The sequence below is a fragment of the Hipposideros armiger genome, unplaced genomic scaffold, assembly GCF_001890085.2.
Source record: "Hipposideros armiger isolate ML-2016 unplaced genomic scaffold, ASM189008v1 scaffold_71, whole genome shotgun sequence".
Taxonomy (NCBI): domain Eukaryota; kingdom Metazoa; phylum Chordata; class Mammalia; order Chiroptera; family Hipposideridae; genus Hipposideros; species Hipposideros armiger.
This window is the reverse complement of record NW_017731421.1, coordinates 2,951,594-2,965,038: the sequence shown is the minus strand read 5'-3', so window position 1 is coordinate 2,965,038 and position 13,445 is coordinate 2,951,594. Positions and strand designations below refer to the sequence as shown.

Below are 13,445 nucleotides of genomic sequence, written 5' to 3'. Positions count from 1 at the left end.
CAAAAATGTGCAAAACTAATATTAGGAACAGGAGAATGATTACCTTTCAGGAGGAGGGGGTAAATCAGTATGTTCAATAAATATATTAGGAATTTCCTTAAGATGAGATTTTATTTCCTAGAGAACTAAATGATAAGCTGGCACTTAGGATCTTCCTGAGTCTCTAAATTCATGAATACCTCTATCACTTATAACTTCCCATAAAAATGAGTAGAGAAACAATGAATAGAGAACAGAGCTTTGCTGATCACTTGGCTATGACTAGCTTAGTCACTTAGAAATGCCATAAATCCCCACATTCATATGCATTCAGTGACAGTACAGCCAATTTCAAAGGCCAAGATTATACAAGATGGGGATCTTAGAGTGAAAACAACTTAAAAAAAAAAAGTATTTCTTGTTTAAAAAAAAGTTTTCTAAGGCCAAAAGTTTATATGATCACTTTCTCCTTGCGTTACACCATCAACAACACCTAAAGGACTTTCCACTTATAAAATGCTAAGTTAAAGATACTATGAGGGGAAAACTGCATAGAAAAGATATTCAAAGGAAATACACCAAAATTTTAATAGTGACTGTATCTACTGGATGGAATTATTGGTGATTTTTGTTGTTGTTTTTTCTATTTTTCTGAATTTTCGAAATTCTCTACAGTAAATATAGTATTTGGTGTTTTTGGTTTTTTTTCTTAGCACTTTTGAAGTATAACTGACATACCATAAAATTCACCTGTTTTAAGTGTACCATTCAATGAGTTTTAGTAAAATTACAAAGCTGTGTAACCATCACCACAATCCAGACTTTGAATATTTTCATCACCCACAAAAGGTCCCTCATGCCGATTTGCACCCATTCCCCATTCCTACATCTGAGCCTAAAGTAACCACTAGTCTACTTGGTCTCTTGTAGAGACATGACTTTTCTGGATAGTTCATATAAGTGGAATTGTGAAGAATGTCGTCTTCTGTGTCTGGCTTCTTAAAGTTAACATAATATTTTTGAGGTTTATCCATGTTGTAGCATGTATCAGCATTTTGTTCCTTTGTATGAATTAATATTCCATTGCATGGATAGACCACATTTTTACTACTATGAAGAAGGTTATATAAACATTCACATTTAAATCTTTGTTTAGACATATGTTTTCATTTCTTTTGGATAGATATTTAGGAATGGAATTTATGGACTGTATGTTAAATTGATATTTAGCTTTTAAGAAACTGCCAAAACTGGTTCTCAAAGTGGCTGTACCATTTTACACCACATTTCTCAGCAGAGCATGAGGGTTCCAGTTTCTTCACATCCCCTACAACACTTGTTATTGTCTTATCTTTATCATTCTAACCACTTGAGTGGGCAACAGGGTGACCAACTCACCCCAGTTTGTCCAGGATTCTTCCAACGTTAGCAAAGAAACTGTCCCAAGAAACCCCTCAATCCTAGGCAATCAGTAATAGTTGGTTACCCTAAGTGGATGTGAGGTACTATCTCTTAGTAGTTTTAATTTTAACTTCCCTAATGACTAATAATGCTGAACAGGTATTGTATAATAGAAAAAATTAAACTAAAAATTAAATAAAAACTAAAATACATTACTATAGTAAACAGATTGTGGTCTGTTTTATTATAAGAACAAAAATACTTCAAGACATTTATGTATAGCTTATTCCTTTCATGAGCACAAAAAAATCTATAAGGAGAGGAAGAAAATACAATTTGTGTTGCAGAGATTAAGAATTTTCCAGTCATTTGAAAACCTAAGAAAAGTCATAAAGAATCTTGCCCTTTGATATGCCTTGTGAGACACTGTAAAATAAAATCCTACAAACAGGATAAGTATAGGGCATAAAGGGATATGCTTCAGAAGTATGTAAGTCCTTTCAAAAAAAGCAGAAACCTGAGGGGAGAAATGCTTAACAGCATAGTCCAAATCCTAAGGACCGTTCCAGAGTCATTCCCATTTCCAGGTCTATAGTGCTCTCTCTCCTTCATCTGCCTACTCAAATGCTACCCACCCTATCATCTTCCAAGAAAACTTCCTTAGTTCCTTCATCTCTCAATGGTCTCTCCCTTTTCTCCTACTGCATGTGAAGGCAGCATCTTATAATTTACCACTTTTTCCATTTGTTTTTATTTCCCTTCCACACTCCCATTTAGACTGTAAGCTCACTATAGCTTTTATGCTGTCTATGTCTTTTGAAAGCCTCACTGCACCTAGCTACAAAGTGTTACAAGCAAATATTTACATGATTAGAGTACTTTTAAGATTTATTAATCCTATTATATCATAAAATATCATATGTTGTTTATAGATTTGTGAAGCAAAATTATTCCAATTTAACTTGCTACCATAATTAGTTTTTGCAGATAACTCCAAATAATGGATACAGATTGGTGTGGACTAAGAAGCAGTATGTACCATCATTATCCATTAGTCAGGCTCCTGGAGCCTGCTGCTTCTCACCCCTCTGCTACCTGCCTGTTATTTTAGTGCTTCACAGAACTTCTGTCCCTCAAACTCATGTGTGGGCAGAAAAGGCAGGCTTAGGAACTAAACAAGAGATCTGACAGAACTTTTGAAAAGATACCTTGTTAAGTTTATTTCAAATTGTTAGGAGACTCTGAGAAAGAACATTTTTGAAGTATACTGCCATCATTGGCAATTATTTGACTGCCAAGTGAAACACATTCCAGTAATAAAATATTTTATCTTATAAACACTATATGGCATTACATTTGCAAGGGAGGTCCAGTGATACAGGAAAGAGTAAAAACTTTAGGACTAAGCAGACTTGGATCTGAATCTTAGCTCAACTACTTACTAACTGTGGGATCTTGGTTAAATTACCAAACCTTTCAAGGCTTACTTCCGCAATCATAAAATGAGAATTCCACCGTCACCTCCCCAGGTTAGTGTGAGAATGTGGCAAAAATCCCTTTGTACCAGAAACAAAGTAGGTAGTCAAAATATGAGTGCCTTTGTTCCTTTCTCCCTAATTACATGCTCTCTCTCAAAAGGATGCAGGATGTTCCTGAATTCAGAAAGATTTAATTTTTAAAAGGTTTAACTTTTAATAACAAATTTGAACACCTGACTTAAAAAAAAATAAGCATTCCTCAAATGCTGATTGTTTTAATCAAATTAATTAATTTCCTGCTATTTTTGGTTAGAACCTTTGAAAACTGATATAATGATTCAAATTTCCAATACAACACACTGTCTTCTTGACATTAATATCACCCATATTAAAAATACATGTGGCAACTAAATATATATCATACAGAAAACCATTACAGACCAGGCTTTGTAAGGAAAAACTCATGTACAAAGGACTAGAGGTCCTATGTACGTGCATGATAAATCTTTTGGCCATATTCACAGGGCCACTGACCTTCTTAACTAGTTACCTTATAGCTGATATAGACCTAAAGAGAGTAAAAAATAATGGGCATTCTGAAAATATAATATTTCAGTTTCATTTTACCCTTAAAATTGCTCTCCTCATTCAGTTTGCAAAAAGATCTTTATCTTGACCCAAATTCTACTACATGTAATGATGCTTTTCATTTCTAAAATGTCATTAATGGAGTGAGGGTGAGGGTGAGGGTGTGTGTGTGTGTGTGTGTGTGTGTGTGTGTGTGTGTGCATGTATGTATGTATGCATGTGTACAAAGAACCTATTATATAAATTTTAAAGACAGGTTTTTTAAAACATTATAGTGAGGTTCAATAAAAATATATTTGAGTATTAATCTCTTTATGTTACTAAATACAGACATTTCTTTTTCACTTACTTCCACTGCTGCTACAACCTGGGATATTTTCTCCAGGAGAATATCCCATGAGGCCTCCATTCCCATTAGGATTAGAAGGCACTGATGCAAGAAGACCTAAAGGGAAAACATTTCCTATTAAATTATGATCAGATCAAATCAAGGATAGGTACATAAACAACTGCCAAAGAAACAAATCAACAGCAGTTACTGACATACCTAGTCCTCTATATCGGGAAAGCTGCTGGTAGATCTGTTTCATTCTCTCAATATTCAGACGGCTTGCCTCAGCATGGTTCACCATTGGTTTAGGATAATTAACTCCTATTAAACATTTGGCTACCTTTTGGATACCTTCTGGTGCATTCCAGGGATCATAGATATATTTTGCAGGGAAGCCTCTCAGGACAGGCAAATAACGCCTTTTGGAAGAAGGAAGAAAAAGTATTAATAAAATGAACTACAAGCAAATTATAACAAACTATTTATTAGCTATGTATGACCAAAATCAAATCAATACCATTTAAATGATTGTTTACCTTTCTCCTCATCTCTGCTGCCCATCAGATGTGGGGAATACTTTAAGCGTTGCTTAAATATGAAAAGCTCTTCCTGGATTAGTTATTCCAAACTGAATAATAATCACCCTTGATTTACCTGATATAGTCTCCATTGGGATCTGTTCTCCTACCAAAGCCAACAGGGCAATAGCAGTGAAAAAACTGTTGGAAAAAGGAACTACAAGACAGCCACATCCAACTTCCAGCATTTATGCTCCAATCTGCATCAAGCAATAATTCTTCAAATACCTTCAGAAGTAACAGTAACCAATTAGTTTGCACACGCATAATTCTCAAAACAAGCATTTTCCAGGTCTCTGTAGATCAAAAGTCAAGGCAAAAAAATCTAGCACAGAACTGTAAAATTAAACATTCCAAAGTTAGCTTCCTTGCCTATGTTCTGTTCCATAATGAGTTATTTCAGGAAAAGAAACATATCAGTAACATCAGTGGATTTCTGAATAGAATTCACTTTTCTAATCTTTGCAGTGCTATGTGGAAGGAGGTTAAAAAAAATTACTCAAGTCACCCATTTAAAAGAGACACGAGGAGATTTAAAAAATGGAAGAAAAAAAGCAGTAAACGCTTTCAGGAACACAAAAATGCTACCAAATAAATCACCAACAGAAACTTAGAAGCTTGGTACACTGGCCTACATAAAGGGAGCATCCAAATATAAATGATCTTTTAAAATGCACTGGCATTCAGATGGGAGGGCGCTTGGAGGGCTGGGTGGAAAAGGTGAAAGGATTAAGAAGTACAAACTGGCAGTTACAAAACAGTCATGGGGATGTAAAGTGTAGCATATATAGCCAATAATATTGTAATAACTATGTATGGTGAGAGGTCCATACTAGACTTATCGACAAGGGGGGAGGTTTCACTTCATAAAATATGTGTCTAACAACTATGCTGTACACCTGAAACTAATATAATATTGAATGTCAACTGTAATTGAAAAAAGAAAAAACTAAACTGGGTTAAAAAGAAAAAGAACTGGAAAATCCTCAAGTGTTTAGATATTAACCAATAAACTTTTAAATAATATTTTAAAATGCACTAGTATTTTCAGAGTTTAAATTTGAAAATTCTTGATCCAAAAGTGAAACAATTTAAATAAATGATTTTTTAAAAAAATTCATTAAGTGTGTGCTATACATCTACCTCATGTACAACTTTGTACTAGGAAATGTAAGAGATGCAAAAAAACACATAGGACCACACAGAAATGGTCCTTGGATAGGGGAAATTTATGATGTAGGTAGGAATGTAAAACATGTATGTAAATCTTGTTATGTATAACCATAAGATAATGTCACAAAATGTAGTATGCTTCACTTTCCAGATCACAAGTATTACTACAAAGCTGTGATGCTGAAGTGAGATGAAATGATATATATTTGTAAATTTATACTACGAATTCACTATTTCTAAGAATTCTTGGATGAATCCTTTTTGTGACAGAAATGATCACCTATAAATACACTGACACAGTAAGTCCAAAGTGTTAAATCTTGTGGTTCCTTGATGCCTAGGCTGGTTTAGCCATAGAAATGACTTTAGGTTAATTGAACCAGTTTTCACCATTTCTCCTGTCTGATTACACTATTTTGCTCTCCAAATGTGACTGTATTGTGGGAATTAAATGCTTTACTCAATGAAAAACTACACTATAAATGAATCTACATAATAGATAACTTCTAGAAATTATTTTAATGAGGTATAAAGTCCTTTAAAATAAGACCATGCTACATTAGGTAGAACACATACCTTCATTCCTTCTTCCCAACTAATCCACAGGTCACCTCGTGTCAGGAAGCAAGCAACTGCATGTCTGGCCAAATGGTGAATCCAACCCTCCTGACGAAGCTGTGTCATGATGGCATCAATCCATGGAAAACCTGTCCGGCCTTCTGCCCATTTTGCTAAAGCCTCAGGATTCTTATCCCAAGGAATCTGAACACAGATGGGATTTCCTTCCATTTTATCAAAGCGTGGATTATTTGTTGCTGCCGTATAGAAAAATTCACGCCATAATAGCTGCCCATAAAGGGAAAGGGGAGGGGAACTGTTCTTTTTTACCTAAGATTAAAAAGCCAAGAAGCATTATAAGCAATTTTTAAAAAAGTATTTTGAAAATAACATTCAGTTTTAGTTAATACCTTTTTGTAGAGATCTGTTAGTTTGAAGTAAAACAGTCGACATGACAAACAACCAAATCGGAGGTAAGGACTGAGTCCAGTAGGGCTAGCAAGCAGGGAATTCGCATTCATTCGCGGTCTTTCAAAGTTTGCCACCCAAGCCTGAAAACACACAGAGAGAATTACGCTAATTGTCTTTTCCATTTTAAAAGAGTGTTTAAAATTTAGATTTAAAATAAAAGCTACATAGATCTTGGGTAATAAAATCTTATTATTCCAGCCACAAATGACATGTTTTAATAAAAAACAAGAAAGGATACAAGTGAACATTTTTTTTTCAGCCATCTTGACATAGCACATACTCATGTGAAATAAATTACCTTCAAATTCCTAACACAAGGCTGAGAGCACCTTCAATATGTCTCTTTGACGCTGAAGTAAAGGGGAAATAGAAGAACTCTATTCTAGCTTTAAAGTTATGGTCATCAGATACCAGCTTACAAAAAAAAGAAAAGAAGAAGTAGTATTGGTAGTAGCTAAAGAGGAAATAATCAGAAAAGTAGGGAAAAGGTATTTAAATGAAGACAAAGTTGTTAATTTTCAAACAATTAGGTTTATGCTATTTTAAGTATTTCTCTCAATCTTTTTTCAACAGTCTATTTTTTATTTTTATAAAAAGGGTGAATTATTTTTAAAATGCTAGTTTGAAAATATGAGCATGATCTATATTATCATACTTTTCTTTCCAGATGCCTTTCCAAACGTGTAAGTGCTTCAGTTTCTCCACCTGGCCATACTGCAGAGGGTAAGCCATCTGTATCAAAACCTAAAAAAAAATTATAAAAATATCATTCTTCTGGAATAAAAATAATTTTCATTTAACCACAGTAATTGCGAGAAAAAATTATTTTGCACAAAAGTTATGACAGTAGCATAAAAATGAATTGCGCGCCCTGGAAAGATCCTGACACAGAGGATGCAACATGTTCGCTATCCTGTAGAATGCACATCTTATAGTGATAGATAGATCACATATTTTAAAAAACATAAATAATACACAGATTTATCACTTCTTAGTTTGAGTTTCTTTTCTTTTTTCTCCTTTCTTTCTTTCCCTCTTAATGCAAAATACATTACATGTTAAATTAGAAGTGGTTTTTTAAAAGTGATTTATTAATTCTTAAGCTTTACATTTATTACCATTTATACCTACCTAGTTCTTCCAGTGAAGGGACTCCATATTTCTCATCATGGTCATCAGACAGAGGAGTTGTACATTTTTCTATTACTTCTGAAGTAATTGTCTCTACTGGTATCTCCAGCGGTTCCATTTTGCTGATGAGAGTCTGGAATCTTTTATAAGTAAGAGGTGGTTGTCCACCATTGAGTTCTATGATCCTATTATAAAAGTTAGTAAAATGCAGTTAGTATAAACAATGACAATATATTTTGATTGACAAGCTCTGAAAAGGCTTAAAATCAGAAAATAAAATTAATTACTTAAGACTTCTAGGAGAAGAGAATGACCAGAAAACTTGTTAAAAATGGCTAATGAATCTAAAAATCATTTTCTTCATTTTCTAGACATCTGCTAGGTGTCAAAAATACACAGTATGAAAATACCAAAACCTTTAAGACAAAGGGTATTAATATTAATCAACCTGTGAGTGAAAAAAAAAACAAGTGGCTAACTTAGCCTGAAGGCAATAACAAAAAAATATGAAAATGTAAAAACTCAGCTCAAAGAATCCCTTAATCATCAACAAAAAGTTAACCAGGCCAATATTATATCAAGGAGCAAACAAGTCTCATTAATTAGAATTCTATATTACTGTAATGATAATCACTTGCTATTTTCTATTGCGTTCATGCTTTTATTAAAAATGTCAGCATATGTATCTTACATATATTTTATGTATCTTATGTACATATTTTATATTTACTTTTGATCACTAACTGCTTCAATCAAGCCATACTAAAACGAAAGATAGGCTTTGCCAATGGTAGTTTGGATTAGATGCTATTTGGGAATAACTAATTATTCTTTTTTAATAAGGCCATTTGCTTAGCATTTAGCCTTCATAAAGAATTACTGATAAAATCCAGCTCCATCATTTTATCATAGGAAACTGAAGCCTACCAAGAGAGTTAATAAATTAGTCATGGTAACATAACTAATAAGTAGCAAATCAAGGTTTTCTTAATCCAAATACAGTATACTTTTCATTATGCCACATATAATTGTATGTACAGAAATTAATCACCATAAAAACTATCCCTCTGCTTTTAGTAATTTTGTCTTGGTGTAATATTTTTGTAATACTTGGTGTAATACTTGGTTTATACATAGGGTCATAATAAAATTTGCTGTTTGTAATGATACTGCAATGACACTAGGAAGACACTGCTAATTACTTAACAGAAGCAAAATAAAAACCTTAGAAAAAATGTTTTCTGTATGTTACATGGTTATATGATGTATTATATATGGTAAATATTCACATTCAATCCAATACACAATCCAATTTTATGTATAACACTGAATCTTCCACTTAGAAGCAACTGCTCTTATCCTGTTGTACCTCCTTCTTGCTATCAGCTCCCTAAAGTTAAGAAAGCTGTTAGAAGACAAGTTTATTATCAAAAAATGTGTGGCTTTTTGCTTAATATCAAGTAAAGACCCTTGCCTGAATCAAACCACAATTTTTTGATACTCTTGGAAAAATGGAATAATATTAGTTTGTCATGTTACTTAGAATTCGCTTTATTAACTTGATAAAATGTGTAAATAACTAAAAGAGTAAAATAATTTAAAAGGAACATAACTTATGAGAATTTAGCACTTGTAAGGACAACAGTATGCCAAAGGTTCGTTCATAAGTTAATGAATCTTTTTTTTTTTTTTTTTTTTAAAGCTGAGCCATCCTGCTACCTGTTGGCAGCTCAGCGGCTACTCAGCTCAGGCTGGACTCGAACTGCTGTTGCTCAGAGCTCAAACTCTTGAGCGAGCTCTTAACCAACTGAGCCACTCGGCCGGCCCTCATAAGTTAATGAATCTTAATGAACCCTGAAACCTCATAGCATACAAGCTCGTATAATATTTCCTAAATTTATACTTGACCACAGACTCTTTGTTGGACAAAATATCGCTAAGGACTGGTATTTCAAGAAATACACTTTGAACAACCAGTTAGAACTAAATAATACAATTACTGAAATAAAGAACACACTCGAAGGAATTACCAGCAGATTAGATGAAGCAGAGGATCGAATCAGCGACTTAGAAGACAAGATAGCAGAGATCACCGAGGTGGAATAACAAAAAGAAAAAAGAATAAAAAACACTGAAAATAGCACGAGAGAGCTGTCGGATAACATCTAGCGCAACAACATGTGCATCACAGGAATACCAAAAGGAGAAGAAGGAGCAAGGGATCGAGAACATATTTGAAGTAATAATGACTGAAAACTTCCCTACCCCGGTGAAGGAAATCAACATGCAAGCCCAGGAAGTGCAGAGTTCCAAACAAGCTGAACCCAAACAGGTCCACAGCAAGACACATCATAGTTAAAATGGCAAAGGTTAAAGACAAAGACAGGATCCTAAAAGCAGCAAGAGAAAGACAGCAGGTTACATACAAAGGAACTCCTGTAAGACTAACAGCTGACTTTTCCACACAAACTCTGCAGGCCAGGAGAGAATGGCAGGAGGTATTCAAAGTGATGAAAAACAAAGGCCTACACCCTAGATTGCTTTATCTAGCAAGGCTACCATTTAAAATTAAAGGAGAGAAAAAGAGAGAAAGAGCTTCCCAGAAAAGAATAAGCTAAAGGAATTCATCACCACCAAGCCAGCATTGCAGGAAATGTTAAAAGGGCTTCTTTAAGCACAAAAAAGAGGAAAATAATCTAACTAATGAAGACCAGAAACACAAATAACAAAATGGCAATAACTATACACCTATCAATAATCACATTAAATGTAAATGGATTAAATGCTCCAATCAAAAGACATAGGCTGAATGGATAAGAAAACAAGACCCTTACATCTGCTGCCTACAAGAGAGACTCACTTCAGATCAAAAGACACATACAGGCTAAAAGTAAAGGGATGGAGTAACATATTTCATGCAAATGGAAATGAGAAAAAATCTGGAGTAGCAATACTTATATCAGACAAAATAGACTTTAAATTGAAGAATATAAAAGACAAAGAAGAAATACACTTTGAGAAATATAATATTATGCCATTGTTCAGAGGACTACAGCTATACAAAATAATATTTCACACAAATTGCATCTGGACTTAAAATCTAGATAGATAAGATATACACACATAAAGTAAAATAACTTAAGACAATCATGCAAAATATATCAAGACAGTTTATACCTATATAGCATGTAAACTATGAAACTAATATTCTTAAGAGACCAGAAAGGCAAGACCACAGTAGGCTGAACTGGAACAGTCAAGAAGAATTCTGATATTCTTAATAGCTTAAAAACTAAAATTCTGAGTATTTTTATCTTATGCACTATGTCTGTAATTTTGGTAGCAGCCATTAGGTAAGGAAAAATCACTGCAGTTAAAATGCTGAGGGTTTGATATATATTTACTTAGGTCTCCCACAACTCTATTATGCATATGTTATTTCCATCTTACAAACCTAAGTCCCACAGGTTAAAACTTTTTTGTCTCTGTACTTACTACTACTGAACTACACTTAAAAATGGTTAAGATAACAAACATATTATGTGTATTTTACTATAATTAAAAAAACAAAAACAACTTACTTGTCTAGGTCATATAACGTATGTGAAATTCGTACAATTACTTCTACTCCAGCTTCAGTAGCCAGTTTCTTAATAGCTGCATCTCGCTCCTTTCCAAAGGGCTCAGAATCATACTCAATTGAAAGTTTAGAAATGTTCCATTCCTAAAATAAGATATGGGGCAAAAATGTACACAAATTTTAAGAATAATTTTTCCATTATAACAATACAGGCTGGAAAAAAGTGAAAAGCTCAATCTCTACATATCAAATAATTATTCATAAATCAAACACTGAATATGCAGGAAGAAAATGTATAATTTATAAATTCAAAAATTTATAAATAAGAAATGTATGCTTACTAGATATCAAGCATTATGTTAGGCAAGAGACAATCTAGCAATATGCTTAAAACCAGCTTACTACACTAAATGTGTTTGTATAATACTTTACTTTTTCAAATAATTTACACTTATGTTACCTCATTTGCTCCTCAAAATAACTCTCAGAGTTTGGCACTTCAGCTGGTATCTCCACTTTGCAGATATAGTTATTTTAAAAATCTAGAGACTTGCTCAAGTTCACAGAGAGCCAGAATACCTGAATTTATACCTGCTGATTCTCAGAATTGGTCTTTAATAAATATTTGATAAGTTAATATGGTATAAGCTGCTTTGCTGAGGTACTTTTTTATGTCTGAGTACCAAAAATGTTAACTGTGAAAAACATGGAGATAGATAATAATAATAGCAGCATTTGAGTGTCAGGTGCTATATTATATATTAATAAGTTCTGCACATCTCCTTATAGTAATTTTCAATGAGGAGACTGTGACTTCAGAGAATTAAGTGGTTTCCCAGGGAAGTAGTAAAGTTTTTTTAAATTCTAAAATCTGCTCTGATATATCTTACAAAGAAAAAACATCACCTGTAATTCCACCACTATTTAACTGGCTATATGGTGACATACTGTAATTCTCCAAACCTGTACAGATTAGACAACGGCTTGCCCAACAGTGTTTTGTTTTTTTTTAATTGATATAATATTATAAACCTTGCGGTGCACATTTTTATCTTTATGCATACATCTTAAACATTTTGGGGCATTTGTCATATTGTTTGTAGAAATAATTCCTCAAAAAACAACTAATGAATAAAATATGCACATTTAAAAATTTGATAGACACTGTCTAATTTTCCACCAGATACTCTGTGCTAACTCTTACACTCTCATCTGCAGTACACCAAAGTGCTTGCTCCCCATATATTTGTTCCCCCATACATACAATAGTGATACCACTAATACATACACACAGTATACAAAGAAAAATAATATCTCATTAAAAATTTTTTCCTTTCTTAAAAGTATTAAAGAATATCTACTAAGCTGTCAATAGCTGCTCCCTTTGAGATGCAGAATTTAGGAGTGTAAATAAGACAACTATATTTATTTTACACACTGTTGTATCTTGTTAGTACAATTCAATAAAAACTTAACCATTCATCCATCAATAAGAATAGGAAAACATTATATTTGTTTTATAGTGAAGCCGTATAGAGTAGTAGTTAAAAAACACAGGATCTAACGTTCTGAGTTCAAAGACTGACTCAACTATTTGTGCAAATTGCTAAAGTCTCCGTGTCTGTTTCCTTATCTATAAAATGAGTAAAATTTAAGTAAAATGCTTAGAGACTACCTACCACATAGACACTATGTAAGTGTTTGCCACAGTAAAATGAAAAAAATTAACATTGTTACTGGGTTGCTGGAAGATTAGAGATAATGCACGTAAATTGTTTAGGAAATAGGACATAGGAAGTCCTCAATGAATAACAGCTATTATTATTACTAGCCATTTATATATTTCTTCTTTTGTGAGTTATACCTTATATTCGCTTGGTTTTCTATTGCAGTTAATTTTTCTCTTATGGATTTGAAACAGCTTCTTATATTTTAATGATAGCAACTTTTCTTTGTCATATATGTTACAAAATATTTTTTCTCAATAGTTTGCAATTTAATTCCATGATTTTTTTGACAAAAAGTTTTTTTATTTTTTATTTATTTATTTATTTTTTTAGCTGAGCCATCCTGCTATCTATTGGCAGCTCAGCGGCTGCTCAGCTCGGGCTGGACTCGAACCGCTGTTGCTCAGAGCTCAAACTCTTGAGCGAGCTCTTAACCAACTGAGCCACTCG

General features: G+C 33.3%; 1 protein-coding gene across 1 annotated transcript in view; it reads right to left on the bottom strand.

Annotated features, from left to right (window-relative positions):
* Positions 1–13,445, bottom strand: part of CRY1 (cryptochrome circadian regulator 1) — a 60,574-nt gene that overhangs the window by 3,155 nt on the left and 43,974 nt on the right. Inside the window, exons 3-10 of the mRNA XM_019642627.1 lie at positions 11,270–11,412; positions 7,689–7,873; positions 7,213–7,301; positions 6,497–6,637; positions 6,105–6,416; positions 4,432–4,583; positions 3,994–4,196; positions 3,796–3,891 (exon numbers count right to left, since the gene is read on the bottom strand). Coding sequence (XP_019498172.1) covers positions 3,796–3,891; positions 3,994–4,196; positions 4,432–4,583; positions 6,105–6,416; positions 6,497–6,637; positions 7,213–7,301; positions 7,689–7,873; positions 11,270–11,412 — 1,321 coding nt within the window. The remainder of the gene's footprint in view (positions 1–3,795; positions 3,892–3,993; positions 4,197–4,431; positions 4,584–6,104; positions 6,417–6,496; positions 6,638–7,212; positions 7,302–7,688; positions 7,874–11,269; positions 11,413–13,445) is intronic.